This window comes from Neoarius graeffei, chromosome 14, assembly GCF_027579695.1.
Source record: "Neoarius graeffei isolate fNeoGra1 chromosome 14, fNeoGra1.pri, whole genome shotgun sequence".
NCBI classification, from domain to species: domain Eukaryota; kingdom Metazoa; phylum Chordata; class Actinopteri; order Siluriformes; family Ariidae; genus Neoarius; species Neoarius graeffei.
Genome location: NC_083582.1, coordinates 17,754,485 through 17,775,373, shown reverse-complemented (window position 1 = coordinate 17,775,373; position 20,889 = coordinate 17,754,485). Strand labels below are relative to the sequence as shown.

Here is a 20,889-nt window from a genome sequence, read left to right as displayed (position 1 = left end):
TTTTCTTTGCAGGGACGTATCCGGCTGTCAGGTCATTTAGAGGCTTTGCAATCTTAGAGTAGTCTCTGACAAACCTTTGATAATATCCTGTGAAGCCGAGGAATGACTTCAACTCGGATATATTGTTCGGGCGGGGCCATGAGGTGAGTGCTACGATCTTATTAGGGTTGGTCTCCACACCATTTTCTGACACTATGTGACCTAGGTATCTCACAGACTTCCTGAAGAAATGACACTTCTCTGGTGACAATTTGAGACCGAACTCTCTCAGTCGGTTCAGCATCCTCAAAAGCCTCTCCTCATGTTCTTCCAGGGTATTGGAGAACACAATGAGATTGTCTAGGAATACCAGCACTTCTCTGTGATTTAGCGAGCCCATACACCTTTTCATAATTTGCTGGAAGGTTCTTGGAGCATTGGTTACTTCCTGTGGCATCCTATTCAACTCCCAAAAACCCATTGGTGTGACAAAAGTGGTCTTATGTTTATCCTCTTCCTCCATTTCCACCTGATAGTAGCCTGACTTTAAATCCATGACAGTGAACCACTTTGCTCCTGTCAGGGATGCAAACGCCTCTTCGATGTGTGGCAGAGCATAAGCATCCTTGATTGTCTGGCTGTTCAGTTTTCTGTAATCCACACAGAGGTGGATTTGTCCATTTTTCTTTTTCACTACGACAATTGGTGAAGCAAATGGGCTCTCTGACTCCCTTATGATGTTTGCGTCATACAGCTCTTTCAGATGAAGGCAAACTGCCTCATAATCAGATGGATGGATGGGCCTTGCCCTCTGTTTGAAAGGCGTCAGATCAGAGAGGCGGATTTTGTGCTTTACGGCTGTCGTGTGCCTATAATCAAGATCTTCCCTTGCGAAGACTTCAGGAATGGAATTCAACTTTCCGATGACCCTGTCTCTCCACTCCTTCGACAAAGGGGAATCAGCAAACTCAAACTTAATCAAGTTTTCAGGATTTACTTAACCAGTTGTGAAACACTAGGCAGTACTGTTCTGTACTGTCTGGGTACTTCTCCTTTAATGTCACTGGTGGAGATCAATGGGGAGATGGACAGTGGCACTGAGAGCTCTGCAAATGTTCGATGGGTTGGGACTACAATGTCATGTGCTGACTCATTCTTGAGGAGGATGGGAACTTTAAAGGAGGTCTGACGTGGACTTGCCATTATGTAGCTGCAGCATATCAAGCTACCTGGCAGACTGACATTGGTGGGGGGGCTCAACCAGGAGAGATGCACCATAGACTGTGGGGACATGTCTCGCACGGCTGTCCACTGACACTTTCTTCCCAGCCGGAGTGACTATGGTGTTCTTTGATTTGTAATTTCACTCTGCCCACTCTCCCATCTTGTTGTGTCTTGTTTAAGTAGATGCTCTGCAGATGTCTGACAAGTGAAGCATCTCCACAGTCTGGTGAAATTGTTGTTCTTTCAGTGAAACCTTTGTACAGGATGTTGAGGGTATTTGTGCCGACGAGATCTGGAACGTCTACACTCGCTCTGGGATCAGGGACAACTAGAGCCAGTGTTGTAACCACCTTAGACTCTCCTGTGAAATGTTCTGGGAAAGCTATGTCAACTTCAATGCAGCCGAGGTAAGGAACAAGCTGACCTGCAGCTCCCTCTATATGTAAGAGGTCCTCTATGGGAATGATTGGGTGGGAAGGTAAGTGGGTATCATGAAAGGATTTGGTGATGGTCGTGACCTGTTTAAGTAGAAAACCCAGTACAGGTGCTGTTGTTAATTGCTCAATGAGGGTTTTGAATGCCTCCTCACATGAGGGTGTCCATTTGTCATTAAAGGGTTTCTTTAAGTCAGCATTAGAGAATGACCTTTGACTTTTTGATGCATTCTCTTGTTTCTTTTTCTGAGTAATGTTTCTTTTTCTGTTTAACTGTCCATTAATCAGTTTTGCTGAACTCCGCCAACTGTAACCCTGCCTACATGTCTTGAGCCAACCAATCTTCCTGTGAGCTGATGTGTGGCTGCAGTGGCTTGTTGACATTTGGTTTCACATCTCCATTTTGATATGGGACTCTCCTCCGTGTCCTTGGTTCCAGTAGGTCCCGTCACTGGAACCTGTTCCAGTTTAAAGGCTGCCTTGCCTTCCACTCATCCTGCTTGTGCTTGAGTTCTGTGTATTTCTGGTCTACGAGGGCTTTGTTCATGGGCTTGTCACAGTTCCTGGTGATGTGGCCATCCTCTCCACACTTATAACAGAACCAAGCCTTTGGTTGAGGTCTTAGAGTGGGTGCGTTCTGCGACATCACTTGATGAGCCTGTGCTTCAGCTACTGGTGGAGGTGAGTTATTTGATGGTACTGCAGCTTTAAATTCCTGTTTTTGCTCTTTCTTGTGTTTCTTGCTGTTGAGCTGCATCTGTAGCTGAGCTACTTGCTTTCTCAGACTTTCAGTTTCAGAGATGTATGACTGCAGTAAGTTGGCATTGGAATCACAGACAGAGATGTCAGGCACAGAGTGAACATTTACTGAAGGCTTTGTCTTGGAGGAGCCAAAGTGATGTTGCATCCTGTCATGTTTTGATGCTCTCCTGTCCTCTTCAGTACGTACCTGTAACAACAGCTCTGCAAAGTTAGGAGGCGTTGCATTTTTGAGCTTCAGCTGTAAGACCAGGCTGTGGTCCCAGCAACCATGCTTGAACTGCTTCAGTAGGTGTCGGTCTGCATTCACCCGTTTTACACCACCTCTCTTCACAGCAGTGCACAGGAGACTCTGCAGTCTCTGTAGATAATCAGATGACTTCTCACCTGGATTCTGATTAGTGCTCAAGAACCTGGCGAACACCTCCTCTCCATCCTCAACAAGTCCATATGCAGAGGCGAGCAGCTGCACATAATGTCTGGGATGTGCAGAGGTGCCAAGTTGCCTTACCACATCTGAAGCTGGGGGAAGCAGGCTCTCAAGTATCTTTCTCCGTTGTGCATCAACTGAAAGACTATCATCATTAAACATCAACTCTGCATGTAACGACCATGTCTCATAATCTGCCTCACCTGGGGGCTTGGGTATTTTACCAGAAAACGTCCTCATCCACTTGGAGTTGCTTGATTTACTTTTGATCACATGTTCCACCACAACACGTTGGATTTCAGGTGGGCTTGTCACTTCATTACTCAGAATCGGGCTTGTGGGACTTGAATGTACAGTATGTTTCTTTTTAACTGCACCTGAATTATTTGGTTTAGGTGTCATAGTAGTCGTGAATGGTAGGAGGGGCTTACCATGTTCATGTTTCCTCTTGCTTCTGCGTACTAGAGGTGTGGTGCTGTGGTCTGATTGGGCACCATTATCAGAATCACTGCTGTCACTGGAGTCAGTAGATGACGCAGATAAAACAGCCACGGCCTGGTCAGCAGACAAGGTAAGTGTTGGAACATGGTCTATTTGCCACCTCACACTCGGATTGGTCACATTCACCACTTCCATAGGGAGAAGAGGCTCAATATTGACTCTTGTAGCTCCTGACTTGAATTGAGCAATGACTTTTTCTGGTCCTTCTGGATTTTGCACTCTCTTTATTCCAGCTACTGGCCCATATTTCTCAAGGGAATCAATGACATCCTGATCAACATCATTACTGGTAACACCAGACACACATACAAACAGTTCATCATTACTGTCTGCCATCGTTCAGTTCAAGTCAAGAGTAAAAGAAACAATAATGTGGGGATAATCAGATTAATCAGATAGCAATTTTCTGTGTTCAAGATAACAGTTTGTATTGTACAGTTAACCCAATATAACCCTTGCTCCTGGCTGGCTCGCCAAAAAGTTTCCTATGTAACCTGGAGTGTATAACCCAGTAAGTTAGACAGTTAAATGAATACTGTACCCTGGTTCGACTCAAGGAGCGAGGGAAGGCTAATGTGCAAGGTAAACACAATTATTTATTTACACAACACGACAAAGTGAAATCCATTCGGATTCAAAATCCCCTGAATAAACAACAACAAAAATCAAAACAAAATAGTGTCCTTTCCAGCTTATAGCTGTTCTGATAGCAAAGTTCAATAAAGTTCAGTCCAAAGTCAGTTATAATCCGTGTCCGTCAAAGTCTATTTAGTGTATGTACTACCTGGGTAGTGTGTATGTATATGGTACGTTGTTCAGATCTTATCTGATCCAGGTGTGACACTTCACAAAGATGAGGAAGATGGAGGATTGCGCACCCTCTTCGACTCCGTCTCGCCTCAGACGAGAGCTCCTGGTCAATATCAACACTGTCTGAATCGACGTAGATCCAGCAAAAAAAAAAGTGTACATGAGGCGCCCCCTTGTGGTTACTCAAAGCAACTACAGTCACAAACACAGCTCTCTTAATGAAGTCTCATCTCATCTCATTATCTCTAACCGCTTTATCCTGTTCTACAGGATCACAGGCAAGCTGGAGCCTATCCCAGCTGACTACGGGCGAAAGGCGGGGTACACCCTGGACAAGTCGCCAGGTCATCACAGGGCTGACACATAGACAACCATTCACACTCACATTCACACCTACGGTCAATTTAGAGTCACCAGTTAACCTAACCTGCATGTCTTTGGACTGTGGGGGAAACCGGAGCACCCGGAGGAAACCCAAGCGGACACGGGGAGAACATGCAAACTCCCCACAGAAAGGCCCTCGCCGGCCACGGGGCTCGAACCCGGACCTTCTTGCTGTGAGGCGACAGCGCTAACCACTACAACACCGTGCCGCCCCCTTAATGAGGTCACATAATGAAAATGAATGAACATGAAGCCAACAATAAAATACACGTAATAAACCTAACTGTATTTTTCATGGGGGTTACACTTCTTTTTCCCCTGAATAGTCCGGACACGGAAGAACAGTTTAAAAAAAAAAAAACCTACAAAATAATTTTTCCTGACATCAGCTTTTGGGAACAGAGTACTGCGAAAGCCAAAGTATTTCCTCTCAAAGGACTCCTACCTGAACTGTGGGTTAGATGGTATTCTGACCCTCTGTGTTTCAACAACCCCAAGAACATCTAGTTACAGAGTTATTTGTACTCTATCATTATATATTGATATTATTGTTAAAACAATATCTGAAGTGTTATTTGTAAAATAAAATATCTTGCTCTAGACTTTCAAATAATGTTATAAGACTTTATTTTAATTTCATCTAATAGTGAATGGTACAATTACAATTATAAACATTAACAGATTCAGCACATTCCAGTTGTAGCCATATTCATATCGTAACTATAATCACCCTTATAATAATTATTTCAATAAACGGTTAATGTTCCGTTCCCTCTTCATTATTTCTCCATTCAAAAGGCACAACTGAGTCACATAGGTTGATAAGTGTGTAACGGACAAGAACAATTTTATCCAAAATAGTTTTCCCTGCCTTAGTCGATTTATTTCCATTTCACATGCATGCAGCTGTTGGAAAGTTTAGTCTGTTTGTCTAAAACACTCGCAAACTGTAGGATCATTACTACACTATGGCTCCATGGTGACATTCTGCATAGGACTGGGTTCCTCTGATAACAGAAAAAGCTTCAATGCTGTCTGCTCTTAATCATTTCTGTTCTTCAGGATATATTGTGCATGTCGCTCTTTGTTGTTTTTTTTTATGGAGTTACATCCACGTTGTTTGAAACCAATCTGGGTTTACGGTGTCAAATAAGGACGCTGCTTTATCTGTAAGGAAATCAAACACTTTCATGAAGACGCTAATTTGAATGTGAGCAGAAAAAATAAAATGAGATTCTTAAGCAAATTCTTCCATACTCACTTCCAACTTTCTATTGTATTAAAAATATATATTTTTTTTTAAATTGCGAATTTCTCTGGAGTTCTCAGGCTTAACTCCTCTTGTCGTACTCATTTCTTTATTCTTGAAACATTTGATTCTCTTTGTTAACATTTTTCTTGATAACGGAGAGATTTCTGTTTATTCATCTTAATTATTGTTTGTGTCACAATAAAACAATTTTCACCTTTAAAGTTGTAAACATGTGTAAATAAAATGGTGCTAACCCCCCCAAATCCATTTTAATTCCAGCTTGTAATGCAACAAAACAGGACAAGCACAAAGTCAAGTTTATTTCCATAGTGCTTTTAACAATAGACATTGTTGCAAAGCAGCTTTACAGAATTTTAATGACTTTAAACATGAGCTAATTTTATCCCTAATCTATCCCCAATGATCAAGATGGTGGCAAGGAAAAACTCCCTCACATGACATGAGGAAGAAACCTTGAGAGGAACCAGACTCAAAAGGGAACCCATCTTCATTTGGGTGATAACAGACATAACATTAACAGTTTTAACATGAAGTCAGTTTCGTTGATGTTATAACTCTTCATTGATGGAAACTTGAGTGCAAAACTGTTCATGACAACTGCAGTCCTAAAGTTAGCAAAGGGGGATGAATACTTTTGTAAGACACTGTAGTAGGTACTTTTTCTGTAAAATAGGAGTATAATAGCATAATTAAGTTAAAAAATCCCTCTATACTTTGTTGCAATGAATGTTATGAAGTTTTCTTCCAGGAGTTGAGTGCAGTAATATTTCCACCCAAAAGGTCTCCATAATGTACATACAGTACTCCATAAGTTACTTCATCTTAAATGTTCAGTCAGAATTAAATTATTGTTGTTTTTTCCCCCATTCCTGACATCAAGGCCATGTCTGTGTGTGTGTGTGATGCTTTAGGTATCACTCAATTGTTAGTTACTGTAGCCTTGACGCTTAACCAGATGTGTACATTTTATTTTTGGTCCTGTTATTATGTTTAATGAATTAAAAAGACAGAACAAACACAGCATCTGAGATCTTACCGTGATATCCATTCCCGAAGAATCCTTTCAGGTTGTATTTCAGCTCCTTGCCTCCTAAACATAGCAAATATCTCATCTCATCTCATTATCTCTAGCTACTTTATCCTTCTACAGGGTCGCAGGCAAGCTGGAGCCTATCCCAGCTGACTACGGGCGAAAGGCGGGGTACACCCTGGACAAGTCGCCAGGTCATCACAGGGCTGACACATAGACACAGACAACCATTCATACTCACAATCACACCTATGGTCAATTTAGAGTCACCAGTTAACCTAACCTGCATGTCTTTGGACTGTGGGGGAAACCGGAGCACCCGGAGGAAACCCACGCGGACACGGGGAGAACATGCAAACTCCACACAGAAAGGCCCTCGCCGGCCCCGGGGCTCGAACCCAGGACCTTCTTGCTGTGAGGCGACAGCGCTAACCACTACACCACCGTGCCGCCCCATAGCAAATATGTAATACAAAAGTATTTTTAAACATAAGATACTTTTAGAGATGATTTGGGGTTTTATACCTGTCCAGGACATGGCCTGAGGTAGCTGTGGGCCTTTGAAGTTCTGCTGAACGGAAATATGTTCTGGTGTCACTTCTTCAGTGGGCATGTCCACTGGCAAGTAGGCAGGATTTCCTAGAGAAACTGCCAAGCCAGTGAAGGGACCATCAGTTGGGGTAGCAACAATTAACATTGTTAAAAAAAAAAAAAATATATATATATATATATATATATATATATATATATATATATATAAGCAGTTAAAATTGAGGTGAATGCACTGATTTTTTTTTTTTTTTTTTTTTACACAAAAACTATCACATACTTTAAAAAATATTTGCAACGAACCAAATATTATTATGTAATAAAGGTCACGTGTTTAAAATGATCATGGTAATTTCTTGCAAAAATTGATGCCTATTTCTCATGTGGTAAAATTCCATAATCAACATGCTAAAGACCACCACAATAAATTTTATATTTTAAAACTATGTAGCAATAATTGCTACCTTGCTAATAGCTACACAGAATGGTTACATGCTAAAAATAAATTGTTCTTACATAATTATCGTAAAATGCCAAAAGAGTTTAATTACATCACAACTTCTATAAAATGATTATGTAATTGTCACATGACAAACATATTTCCATCAGATAGGTAGGAAGTTACATACTGCATCTTTAAAATCTTGCAAAATCAAATGAGAAAGCTGTGAAAAATGTTTCATTTTTATAAGCAATGGAAATGAAACATGCTGAATTTATTTGGAACTTAAAACTGCACACCACAAATTTGGAATGTACACTCACCAGCCACTTTATTAGGAACACCCATCCACCTGCTGTTTTATGCAGTTACCTAATCAGCCAATCCCTTGATAGCAGTATAATGCTGTCATGCAGATACAAGTCAAGAGCTTCAAGTTAATGTTCACTTCAAACATCAGAATGGGAAAAATTGTGATATCAAAGTGAGACTTTCACTGTGGCATGGGTGTTGGTTTGAGACAGATGGACTGGTTTGAGTATTTCAGAAACTGCTGATCTCCTGGGGTTCACACACAACAGTCTCTAGAGTTTATACAGAATGGTGCAGGGGAAAAAAAAAACCAGTGTGAGCGACAGTTCTGTGGGTGGAAACAAATGCCTTGATCAGGGTTCCCGCGAGGTCTTAAAAAGTCTTAAAAGCATTGAATTCGAGAATTTGGAAATAATACCTTGAAAAGCCTTGAAAAAGCATTGAATTTTAATGTGTAGGTCTTAAATTTGTGCACCGATGATAATTTGTATTTTAGCATTGTTCATTACTTAAATACCCCAGCAGGCGTTATTTTTTCGTCATTGTTTTAGTAAATGAGGCACGAGTGGCCAAGTAGCCAATAGTGGTGGAACTGGAGTTGTGGGCGGAACAATTACGCGCGCACACCGACTGAGGTAGCTGCTAATAGTTTACAGCTGGCGATTAATGGAAATTCGGAAAGTCAGGGAGGTGGAAGCAGGCTAAACGATAACTCGACGGTGTAAAAATGGGCAAATGTAAGTTTAACCAGTTATGGCTACATCATAGTTCATTTCGAGAATGGGTTAAACCAGTGGATGGTGACATATTCGCAGCTTTTTGTTCAGTTTGCAAAAGGACGTTTAAATTGGGCACAATGGGCGTTAAGGCGCTGGATTCTCACGCGCAGTCTTCAAAACACATGGCTCTTCTCAATGATAAACGGCAAACGCCGTCTGTTTCATCTGTGTTTCGGCCAGCTGTTGACGTTAGCTAGCTGGTACCTAGCCAACTACCTAGCACGGCTAAGGATGGCCAGTCTGTTGCCGCTACAGTAGTCCCTAGTACTAGAGTTGATTTGCGGACAACACTCGGTTCAACACCTACGATGAAGGCTGAGGTAAGGTATTAGGCAGAGACCCGTCCACCCGTAAATTTGACGGGTGATTGCCGATTTCAACGGGCAAGTATACACACAGACGGATACTGAAACGGACGATAATGCCGAAAATTTTCGCACATGAATACTCCCACATGTCATCCGATAAATCCAGTTATGTTCCGCCCACACACGGACTGGCCATCGGGAGTAGCGGGAGTTTTCCCGGTGGGCCGGTGGTTCAGCGTGGGCCGGCGGAGAAAAAAAAAAAAAAAAACAGTTGCGCGCTGGCCTTTAATATGATAAGCAATGTTAACAGTTTCTTTAACAAACTGTTAACATTGCTTATTACAGTTGCGCGCTGGCCTTTAATATGATAAGCAATGTTAACAGTTTGTTAAAGAAACTGTTAACATTGCTTATCATATTAAAGGCCAGCGCGCAACTGTTTTTTTTTTTTTTTTTTTTCTCCGCTGGCCCACACTGAACCACCGGCCCACTGGGAAAACTCCCGCTACTCCCGATGGCCAGTCCGTGTGGTTCCGCCATCATTTACAAATCGTAAGAAACACAGTTTAATACGAAAAATACTGAAAACTTGAAATGAAAAATCAGAATATTTCATCGTTTCCGCCATTTTGGCCCGCACTGAATCTTGTAACATGCGGACTGAATAAATCGCGAATTCTGATTGGTCGAAAATTGCCAAACACCCTGCGTTGTAGTTTCCTCTTTCTTGGCGGGAGAACCACATTTTTTTTTGCTGACTCACTCTTCTGGATCAAGATGAATCCCAACAAACGCCCCAAATTGAATGTGACAAAAACTGATTCGTTTTTCCACAAAAAGACAGAAAAGGTATGTGTGATACATTGATTAACAAGGGGGTTTCATTGGGGTATGGTAAAATAGAATACTGTTGGGTTTTTTTTTTATTAAATACTGTAACTAGATCAAAAGATTATATACAATTCATTGTTGTTTTTCTTTTCACTTTTGTTACCAAATCAAACACCATACATACATCTGATACATTCAGGAGTGAAACTGAAAAAAATACAAAGTAAAAATATGCAATATTTCTGATCAAAAATTACACGCCATTTCACCCTGAAAATGTCCTAGAATGCAGGAAATGAAGTCTAAATTTCAAAAATTTTCTGGGGGGGCATGCCCCCAGACCCCCCTAGAGGGACTTCGCGCCTGCAGCGCTCGTCTTCGCACCTGCGGCGCTTATCAGGATTATATAAAATATTATTTTTGACTGGTAAATTTCTTTTTCTGCCTAATACCCTAGTCTGAGGTGTTGTGGGCGCTACACACAGTAGCCCAACACCAGTCCTACAATGGCAACGAAGGTGTCTCCGAGCTATTTAAATTAATGTTCCCGGAGTACGTGTTGCCCAAAAATGGTTGTCATTTAGCAAGTGTTTTTTTTTTTTTATGATGCTTTAGGCAGGAATGGATGTAAAGGCATAGCTCTTGTGGTAAGTCACTGTTGTTAATAACTGTTGTTAATAATTTTAATAAATCTGTTAATGGTAAACTTAAATGTGTTTTTCATTCACAGAATTTGGAAGTGAAGCCTATGCAATGTATTATCAGTGACTCAGAATATCCAGAATCTTTTAACGTCAAAGACAACTTAGAGACAGAAATTAATTCAGCAAGGTGTCACACAGTTATCACACAAAAGGACATCCTCCATTGACCCCGAAAATAAATAACAGTCTCTTAATTAAGCATCGTCTGCTGAACATTACATGATTTTGTATTGTGGTGGTGTTCGGTGAGTACTCTGTACATCATCCTTTGCGCATTTTCACATTTTTCTAAGAAACGAGTACACACAACTTGAGATGTTTGTTTCCGGTGAATTATGGTGAACTGCGATAAAGGTCTTAAATTTGTGGATTATTGGTCTTAAAAAGCCTTGAAAAAGCCTTGAATTTGACTTGAAGAAACTTGTAGGAACCCTGTATATGGGTTATGTCCTCTTCAGGTGTCCAGCTCATCTGTGTGGGAAGCTGTGGCCTACACACCCTCCATAATTCCTTCAAGTGTGGGTTTGGAGTATGGCAGATGGATAAGTTGCTGAAATCAATACACACATTATTCCACAATGTGCCAGCCAGGAGGGAGGATTATGTCACAGTCACCAGGTCCAATGTTTTCCCGTTGCCCTTTTGTGCTCATCGCTGGGTTGACAACCTTCCAGTCGTAGAGAGAGCACTCGAAGTCTGGCCGTCCCTTCTGCTTTACTTGGAAGCTGTTAAGACGAAGAAAGTCTCCAATCCTGGAACAGGTAGGTCCACTAATGCAATAGGACTGATGCCCTGCAGATGTGACCTTAATGGTGTTATAGTCAAGAATCTATTAAACTAACACCAGCCAACCGGCCAAAATGCTGGTGAAATTCCATTTGGCTGGTAGAAAAGATTAAGTTATTCACTTTGATCCATAAGTGAGCATGTATTTGACTTGAAAGATTAACTAGCCATTTTTTGGAAAATGTTAATTTAGGGCTCTGGCTTTGTATACCTTTTGAATGCTGTGTATTCTGCCGCTTTGTCTAACTGTTTGTCTGGCTCTGTGTCTCAGCGTCTTTCGACACCTTAAGAGACGCTGTTAAAGATCCACTGATTGTGGCCAAATTGCAGTTCTATGCTTCAGTGGCACGGACCTTTGCGCCTATGTTGACGAAGTATCAGACCGATGAACCAGTCCTTCCCTTTTTCAGCAAGGACTTGGCCGAATTGATGATGGTAGTAATTTCATCAGCTATACTCTAATATGCCTAAGTGATTAGTTTCAACTGATATATTTTGTTTGTATATGGGGTTTATAATGGGTTATAAATGGTATACAGATGTTGCATTACAATTGTACATTTGGTGATAGTGATAATGTGCCACACTAGACGTTTTTGTGTCTTCATTCTTGACAGAGTCTTCTGAGGAGGTTTATTAAAGGAGAATTCCTTCACAACCTCACTCCACTGCAGCTCACCAGGCTGGAGGTGACGGATAAGGACATACAGCTCAGCCCGCAAAAAATCAACATTGGCCTAGGTGCCGAGTCCGCCCTCAAGGTTGTGTGACATTTAAAAAGAATACATGTGTGTAGGCTGCATTATTGAAGGCATGTCATGAATTCATTGATATTTTTCATGACTATTTTCTTCTATAGAGTGTGAAAGATGCAGAGCTGAGGATCCTAGAATTCAAGAGGGAGTGCATTCAGGCTCTTTGCAACATAGTCCAGAAAGTGCAGGACAAGAGCCCACTGAAATACCGGACGGTCAGGCAGATGGTGTGCTTGGATCCTTTAAGGATGTTTAGGCACCCAGATCAGAGCAGGGAGGAAATGAAAGGGCTCGTTCAGAGATTTCTTGAAGACAAGCAGCTGCCTGACCCTTCTGCTGGTAGGAATAAGTGGTGATTAAGTGAATAAGTGGTGAATAAATGAGTGAATAAGTGGTGAATAAATGAGTGAATAAGTGGTGAACAAGTGAGGGACATAATAGGTTAAAGATAAGATCTGATGCAGACAACATACAGATAAGATCTGATACAGATAGAGTTGATTAACTGTAAAATGATTTATCATTGTTTTTTTCTCTCTCTCTTTTTCTTCATCTGTTTTGTCATAGGAGATATCATACTTCAACAGTTTGACTGTGTATTGTCCACGGAGAGCCGTAGTGAGGACTTCCTGGCGTTTACACCCATGAAGCAGAGGCTGGATGTCTTTCTCAGCCGTGCGATGGAACCATATGCAGAACTGTGGGGATTTTGCAGAAAGCTTCTTGTCCTCTCTCATGGCCAAGCCACCGTTGAGCGGGGATTCTCTGTGAACAAAGAGGTGGAGTCGGACAACCTGCACCAGGACACAGTGGTGACAAGGAGGCTGGTGTGTGATTACATTTCTGAGCACGGAGGTGTTACACAGGTGAGATGACCCCTGCACACACTCAGACATTTACTGAAAACTGTTAAATGAAAATACACAGCCTGGCCAGAAAAAAATCACTCACTAAAGTTGTTGTGCCACCTTTATATTTGATTTCGGATGTGCACATTTGGTGTTGTGTTGCTTCAAGAAAACATTTTCAATGTTTGGGTTATTTCCATCCAGTTTTCACCAATATCTTGTATTCTTGATGGTAGAATTTGTATACGGTGCAAAGCCGGCATACACAATATTAGTGTGACATTTCTTTGTCTTGGGGACGAGTTGGCTAGGTCACTTAGGGCATTTTCACACCTAGTCCCCTTAAAGTGAACTGAACACAGACTTCTTTAAGTGGACTAAAAAGTGAACCGACAGCTAAAGCACTCAAGGGGCCTGGCTAGACTTTGGAGCGTTCACGTATGAGCAAAAATGCTGAGTCACAGAACTGAGTTCTCTTAAATGGCTCAAAGGGACCAGGAGTGAAAATGCCCTTAGTTAATAAAGCTCTTGAATTTGCAAGTGATTTTGTTACTGATTCTCTTTTCCCTAACCCTATGCCCAGGTTCCACTCAGTAAGCAGCTCCTGGACCATGTGGCAAAAGCACGAACCAGATACCGTTTCCACCTGGAGGAGCAGCGAAAGGAGAGGGAGGCGAAAGATGCAGAAAGGAAGCAGAAAGAGGCAGAGGACAATTTGCAGGAATTAAAATTGAAGAGGAGACAGGTACAGGAGGTGTGTGATGGTTTAGCAAGGGATGCTGACAGGCTGGCTGAGGAGGCAGAGGCGAAGTCAGGGAGCAAGATGGCCACTTTGATTGCCAGGTCCAACATAATGCGAAGAGGATACAAAGAGAAGTTGGCAGAACTGGCTATGCTTGATAAGTCGATCACTGCCAAGAGTGCAGAACTTAGAAATTGACTGCATTCAGGCTCATAAGATTTGAGATTGTTCATTAAAAATATCAGTATGTTACTGTGAATGAACAAGTTTAAGTGCAATTATGGTTCTCACCTAAAATGTTTTTTTTTAACTTGAAGTACGTGTTGCCCAAAAATGGTTGTCATTTAGCAAGTGGTTTTGTTTTTTTTATGATGCTTTAGGCAGGAATGGATGTAAAGGCATAGCTCTTGTGGTAAGTCACTGTTGTTAATAACTGTTGTTAATAATTTTAATAAATCTGTTAATGGTAAACTTAAATGTGTTTTTCATTCACAGAATTTGGAAGTGAAGCCTATGCAATGTATTATCAGTGACTCAGAATATCCAGAATCTTTTAACGTCAAAGACAACTTAGAGACAGAAATTAATTCAGCAAGGTGTCACACAAAGTTATCACACAAAAGGACATCCTCCATTGACCCCGAAAATAAATAACAGTCTCTTAATTAAGCATCGTCTGCTGAACATTACATGATTTTGTATTGTGGTGGTGTTCGGTGAGTACTCTGTACATCATCCTTTGCGCATTTTCACATTTTTCTAAGAAACGAGTACACACAACTTGAGATGTTTGTTTCCGGTGAATTATGGTGAACTGCGATAAAGGTCTTAAATTTGTGGATTATTGGTCTTAAAAAGCCTTGAATTTGACTTGAAGAAACTTGTAGGAACCCTGCTTGATAAGAGAGGTCAGAAGAAAATGGCCAGATTGGTTCAAGCTGCCAAGAAGAATATAGCAACTCATATAATCACTCTTTACAACCATGGTGAGCAGAAAAGCATCTAATTATACAACAGCAGAAGACCACATTGGGTTTCACTCCTGCAGCCAAGAACAGGAATCTTAGAATCAAGAACAAGTTCCTATTAAAGTGGCCAGGGAATGTACCATCTTGAAAAAAAGAATGGTTTGATCAAAAGTTAAATTTATAATAAATGTAAAACAAATTTCTGCTTCAGTTAGTTCTATGTACCTTCTCCATCTACCAGAGGAGCAATAGGCTGGGGCTGCACCTCTCCTGAACAGAGTCTTTGCACCATTGCATGACCCCATAGCAATGGTAACTATGCTGCCATGACAGGGGGCATGCTTGTAGTGCGTCATTCGGCTGAGTTAGTTGTTATTGATCAGGTCTGAGTTTCCCAAAAGTATCGCAGCACAAAGATCATTAAATGGTAAGGCAAGCAACACATTAAATGCTCTCTTGCCTAGTTAAGATGCTCTTAGTGTTAAGAGGCTTTTGGGGAAAAAAAAAACCCTATGATGCTCACTTCATTTCCATGAAGGTAAGAATTCCAAAAAAATTAATTTCACAACTGCAGGAAGGTGCTCATTCTTATATTGTAATAGTGCAACTGTATAGTGCAATCAGTGCATGTAGATAAGGACACAGGCTTTGTGAAGTATTATTACGGTCACATTTGTTTGTAGCCATGTTTATGACTCTGCTTTAGGTTTCGTTTTTGTAAATATCATGCCTTCTAATAAGCACTCTTCGTGCACTTAGATCCGTCTACCGCCACATACCTGACAGAATACTTGCAAAAATTCTGGAAACAGTGTGCTGATTGCGTCCAAATCAGCATCAGGTGTTTCCCATAATGACTGGGTCCCAAGTATGCACACAACACGTGCCAAAGGATCCCCAAATGTAAATGCATTTTAAGTCTCTGAAGGTGAGGCTGTGCAGAGCCGCGCAGCATTCTAGATGTGCTGCGTGAAAATTGGGAGGAGGGACCTTCACCAAGTAAAAACTAAATCCAATACGTTATTGATCTGTGCGCAAAACTCCACACACTCATGCACCTAACTCAGGAGAATTTGTGGCAGGCCCAAGAACGACAGACCCACCTGTACGACAAGGGTACATGCCTTAGGGAGTTCACACTGGGAGATAAAGTACTCGTACTGTTGCCCACATCGAGCTCCAAATTGGTCGCCAAGTGGCAAGGACCCTTTGAGGTCACACGGCGAGTCGGGGACGTTGACTATGAGGTGAGGCGAGCGGATAGGGGTGGGGCGCTACAGATTTACCACCTCAACCTGCTCAAACTCTGGAACGAGGAGGTCCCCGTGGCGTTGGTGTCGGTGGTTCCGGAGAAGGCGGAGCTGGGGCCAGAGGTTCAAAAGGGAACATTGGCATCGCGTACCTCTCCGGTTCCCTGTGGAGACCACCTCTCCCCGACCCAACTCGTGGAGGTTGCCCAGTTGCAGACTGAGTTTTCGGACGTGTTCTCGCCCTGCCCGGCTGCACCACCCTCATAGAGCACCACATTGAGATGCCCCCAGGGGTGGTAGTGCGTAGCCGCCCTTACAGGTTACCCGAGCACAAGAAAAAGGCGGTTCGGGAAGAACTCGAGGCCATGCTCGAAATGGGCATCGTCGAGGAGTCCCACAGTGACTGGAGCAGCCCAGTGGTCTTGGTACCCAAGGCCGACGGGTCGGTCCAGTTCTGTGTAGACTATAGAAAAGTCAATGCGGTGTCTAAATTCGATGAGTACCCAATGCCTTGTATTGATGAGTTGCTCGATCGGCTAGGCATGGCTCATTTTTACTCTACACTGGATTTAACAAAGGGTTATTGGCAGATCTCCTTAACTCCATTATCCCGGGAAAAAACGGCCTTTTCCACACCGTTCGGCTTACACCGTTCGGCTTACACCAATTCATCACACTTCCTTTTGGGCTGTTTGGGGCGCCTGCTACGTTTCAGCGGCTGATGGATAGGGTCCTCCGCCCCCATGCCACCTATGCGGCCGCCTACCTCGACGACATTATCGTCTATAGTAATGACTGGCCGAGGCACCTCGAACATCTGAGGGCTGTGCTTAGGTCGCTGAGGCAAGCGGGTCTCACAGCCAACCCAAAGAAGTGTGCAATTGGGCGGGTGGAAGTACGGTATCTGGGCTTCCACTTGGGCAACGGGCAGGTGTGTCCACAAATTAACAAGACAGCAGCAATTGCGGCCTGCCCGAGGCCCAAGACCAAAAAGGGGGTTAGACAGTTCCTGGGGCTGACTGGCTATTATCATAGGTTTATGATACTTCCTGCTTCCTGAGTTGTTCGCGCCGAGTCCTTTTTTCCCGCGAGTGCCGGCATTAATTACTAATCCTTTTTTAACTTTTTGTCTACAAATAAATTTCCAGTATCCTCTTCATTTTTATTGTACCGTCGCTTTCATTTTTGTACTTTTCACTTTCGCTTTCCTTTTTCCAGGTTTTTTTTCCCCGTTTTTTTCTCTTTCTTTTTTCGGAAGAACGTCGAGACCGGAAGCTTTCTTTTTCTCTCCTCCTGTGTAAAGACCACAAGCGGAGGCCATCCACATCTGATCTGCTTTAATATCAACAGATCTTCATTTAAGGTACGTGAATCTTTTCATCATGGCACACCTTCAGCCTGTTCAGTGTGCTGAGTGCAGGATGTTTAGTCATTCTTCCTCCGTCACTAGCGATAGCTTTATTAGCTTTATTTGTGATAAGTGCAGATTAGTTAGCTCTCTGACGGAGAAGATTACAGTGCTAGAAGCACGTGTCCAGGCTTTAGAGCAGGTTAGTGAGCGTGAGAACAGTGTAGTTTCTGTTAGGGAAAGTCTGGACACCCTAGGTGGAGTTGGTAATCCCCCAACTCCGGCATTAGAGCCCTTACAGCGGGGCAAATGGGTGACGGCTCGGCGGCATAAGTGTAGAGCCAAAGCTACCGCTGAGGCTTGCCCACGGGAGCACCACTCCTCTCCGCATCATGTGTCGAACAGGTTTGCTCTCCTTAGTGATGCACCCACTGAGAAACCTGAAAGAGCTCTGGTTATAGGGGACTCTATCATACGGCACGTGAAATTAGCTCAGCCTTTAGGGGCACCAGCAGCTTTAGTCAGGTGTATACCGGGAGCCAGGGTGCCGGACATAGCAGGTAATCTTAGGGTCCTAGGCAAGCACAGGTTCTCAAAGATGGTTATCCATGCAGGAGCTAATGATATACGCCTTCGTCAGTCTGAGGTTACTAAGAGTAACATTGTAGAGGTGTTTAAATTAGCGAAGGCGATGTCCGATGCTGTAGTATGCTCTGACCCCATCCCAATGCAGCGTGGCGATGTAGCTTACAGCAGGTTATGGTCGCTGAACTGCTGGCTGTCCAGGTGGTGCTCTGAAAACAGTGTGGGCTTTATAGATAATTGGGCTAATTTTGAGGGCACTGCTGGCCTGTTAGGGCGGGACGGTATCCATCCCACTCTGGAAGGTGCTGCTCTCATTTCCTGCAGCATAGGTCATAGTCTCAGAACAGGCCTAGTTAATTTCTGACAATCCAGAGCCAAGGCCAGGGAGCAGACGAACAGGCTAAACCGACTGTCTGCTAGCTGCACAGAGTCGTCACTCAGGGTCCACTACATCAAGACTGTGTCTGTTCCCCGAGCTCAACAAAAAGGTAGAAATTTTCAGACAGTTTGTTCCAGTAACCTAATCAATATAAAATTAGATCATACTGACTGTACAGCTGCTGCCAGCACCTTTGATCTAAAGGTGGGGCTATTAAATATTAGATCTCTTACATCTAAAGCGCTAATGGTTAATGAACTCATTACTGATCAGGAGTTTAATGTACTGTGTTTAACAGAAACATGGATTAAGCCAAATGAATATATAGCATTAAATGAAGCGAGTCCTCTTAGATACAGTTATATACACCAGCCTCGTCTAACTGGCAGAGGAGGAGGCGTCGCGGTTATTTATAACGGTTATCTAGGTGTAACACACAAACCTGGTTACAAATTTAATACATTTGAAGTTCTTCATACTCATATAATGTATGTAGCCTCGAAAAATACGTCTACCCAGTTAATTCCATTGCTTATTATTTACAGGCCTCCGGGGCCATATTCTGAGTTTCTTTCTGAATTTGCAGATTTTATCTCAGATCTGGTTATTTCCTTAGACAAAGCTTTAGTTGTCGGAGATTTTAATATTCACTTCGATAACCCAGAAGACCCTTTAAAAACAGCGTTTGTGTCCATCTTAGATTCAGTCGGGATTAAGCAGAATGTCATAGGACCGACCCATAATGGTGGTCACACCCTTGATCTAATACTAACATTCAGATTAAACGTAGACAATATAGTCATACTTCCACAGTCTGAAGTTATCTCAGATCATTGTCTCATCTCATTCAAAATATGTCTGAGTAATAATATATGCACCTCACCACGCTACTGTATTAAACGTACTTTCACGTCAACTACTGCACAGAGCTTTATAAATGATCTCCCAGAGCTGTCAACTTTGATTGGGTCACTGTCGGCGCCTGCAGAACTTGATCAGGCAACTGAATGCTTAGAGTCAACATTCCGCCATACTTTAGATAATGTAGCTCCTCTAAAAAGGAAAATGGTCAGAGACAAAAAATTAGCACCCTGGTATAATGATGACACTCGCACATTAAAACAGACCACTCGAAAATTGGAACGTAAATGGTGTCAAACAAAATTGGTAGTGTTCAAATTAGCTTGGAAGGAGAGCTTCCTGAAGTATAGAAAAGCTCTTAGTGCTGCGAGATCAACATATTTCTCCTCCCTAATAGAAGATAACAAAAATAATCCTAGATTCCTATTAATACTGTAGCAAAATTAACCAGGAATAAGTCCACTATCAACACATGCACACCTGCAGTATGTAGTAGCAGCGACTTCATGAATTTTTTTAATGACAAAATTGAGAATATCCGACAAAAAATTCAAACTACTAATTTGAGGTTAGACAATGAAAGTGACCTTGTAGTTAACAATATAACTGTATCAGATCATCAGTTAGAATGTTTTACTCCCCTAAAAGAAACTGAATTACTTTCATTAATCTCTACATCAAAAGCCTCAACTTGCGTACTAGATCCCTTACCGACACATCTATTCAAACAGATAATGCCTGGAGTAATTGAACTGCTTCTTAAAATAATAAATTCTTCTCTTATGATTGGCTATGTACCCAAATCCTTTAAACTAGCAGTTATCAAACCCATGATTAAAAAAACCCTGATCTTGATCCCTGTCAGCTGTCAAATTATCGGCCAATATCAAACCTCCCCTTTATCTCCAAGATCCTTGAAAAAGCTGTGGCACAGCAGTTATGCTCATATTTACATAGGAATAACATCCATGAAATGTATCAGTCAGGATTTAGACCTCATCATAGCACAGAGACAGCACTGGTTAAAGTAGTAAACGACCTACTGTTGGCGTCTGATCAGGGCTGTGTCTCGCTACTTGTGTTGCTTGACCTTAGTGCAGCATTTGATACCATTGATCATTCCATTCTTCTGGATAGACTAGAAAATGTTGTGGGAGTTAAGGGAATGGCCCTCTCCTGGTTCAGGTCTTATCTAACTGATCGTTATCAGTATGTTGATATAAATGGTGATATTTCTAGACGTACCGAGGTAAAGTTTGGTGTTCCACAAGGTTCTGTCTTGGGTCCACTGCTTTTTTCTCTATATATGTTACCTCTGGGCGATATTATTCGTAAACATTGTATTAGTTTCCACTGTTATGCTGATGACACACAGTTGTATGTCTCTGCAAAACCTGATGAGAGACACCAGCTTAATAGAATTGAGGAATGTGTTAAGGACATTAGACACTGGATGCTTATTAATTTCCTTCTGCTTAACTCTGACAAGACTGAAGTACTTGTGCTAGGACCACATACAGCTAGAAGTAAGTTTTCTGATTACACAGTGACTCTGGATGGCCTTTCTGTTTCTTCACGTGCAGCAGTAAAAGACCTCGGAGTGATTATTGACCCCAGT

At 42.2% G+C, this 20,889-nt stretch overlaps 1 protein-coding gene across 1 annotated transcript; it reads left to right on the top strand.

Annotated features, from left to right (window-relative positions):
* Positions 1-11,930: 11,930 nt before the first annotated feature.
* On the top strand, positions 11,931-14,197 carry LOC132898017 (uncharacterized). Its single transcript, XM_060939366.1, has 5 exons — positions 11,931-11,970; positions 12,153-12,296; positions 12,395-12,629; positions 12,858-13,156; positions 13,722-14,197. The coding sequence occupies exons 1-5, from the start codon at positions 11,965-11,967 to the stop codon at positions 14,076-14,078; spliced, it is 1,041 nt and encodes a 346-aa protein (XP_060795349.1). The 5' UTR covers positions 11,931-11,964; the 3' UTR covers positions 14,079-14,197.
* The last annotated feature ends 6,692 nt before the right edge of the window (positions 14,198-20,889 follow it).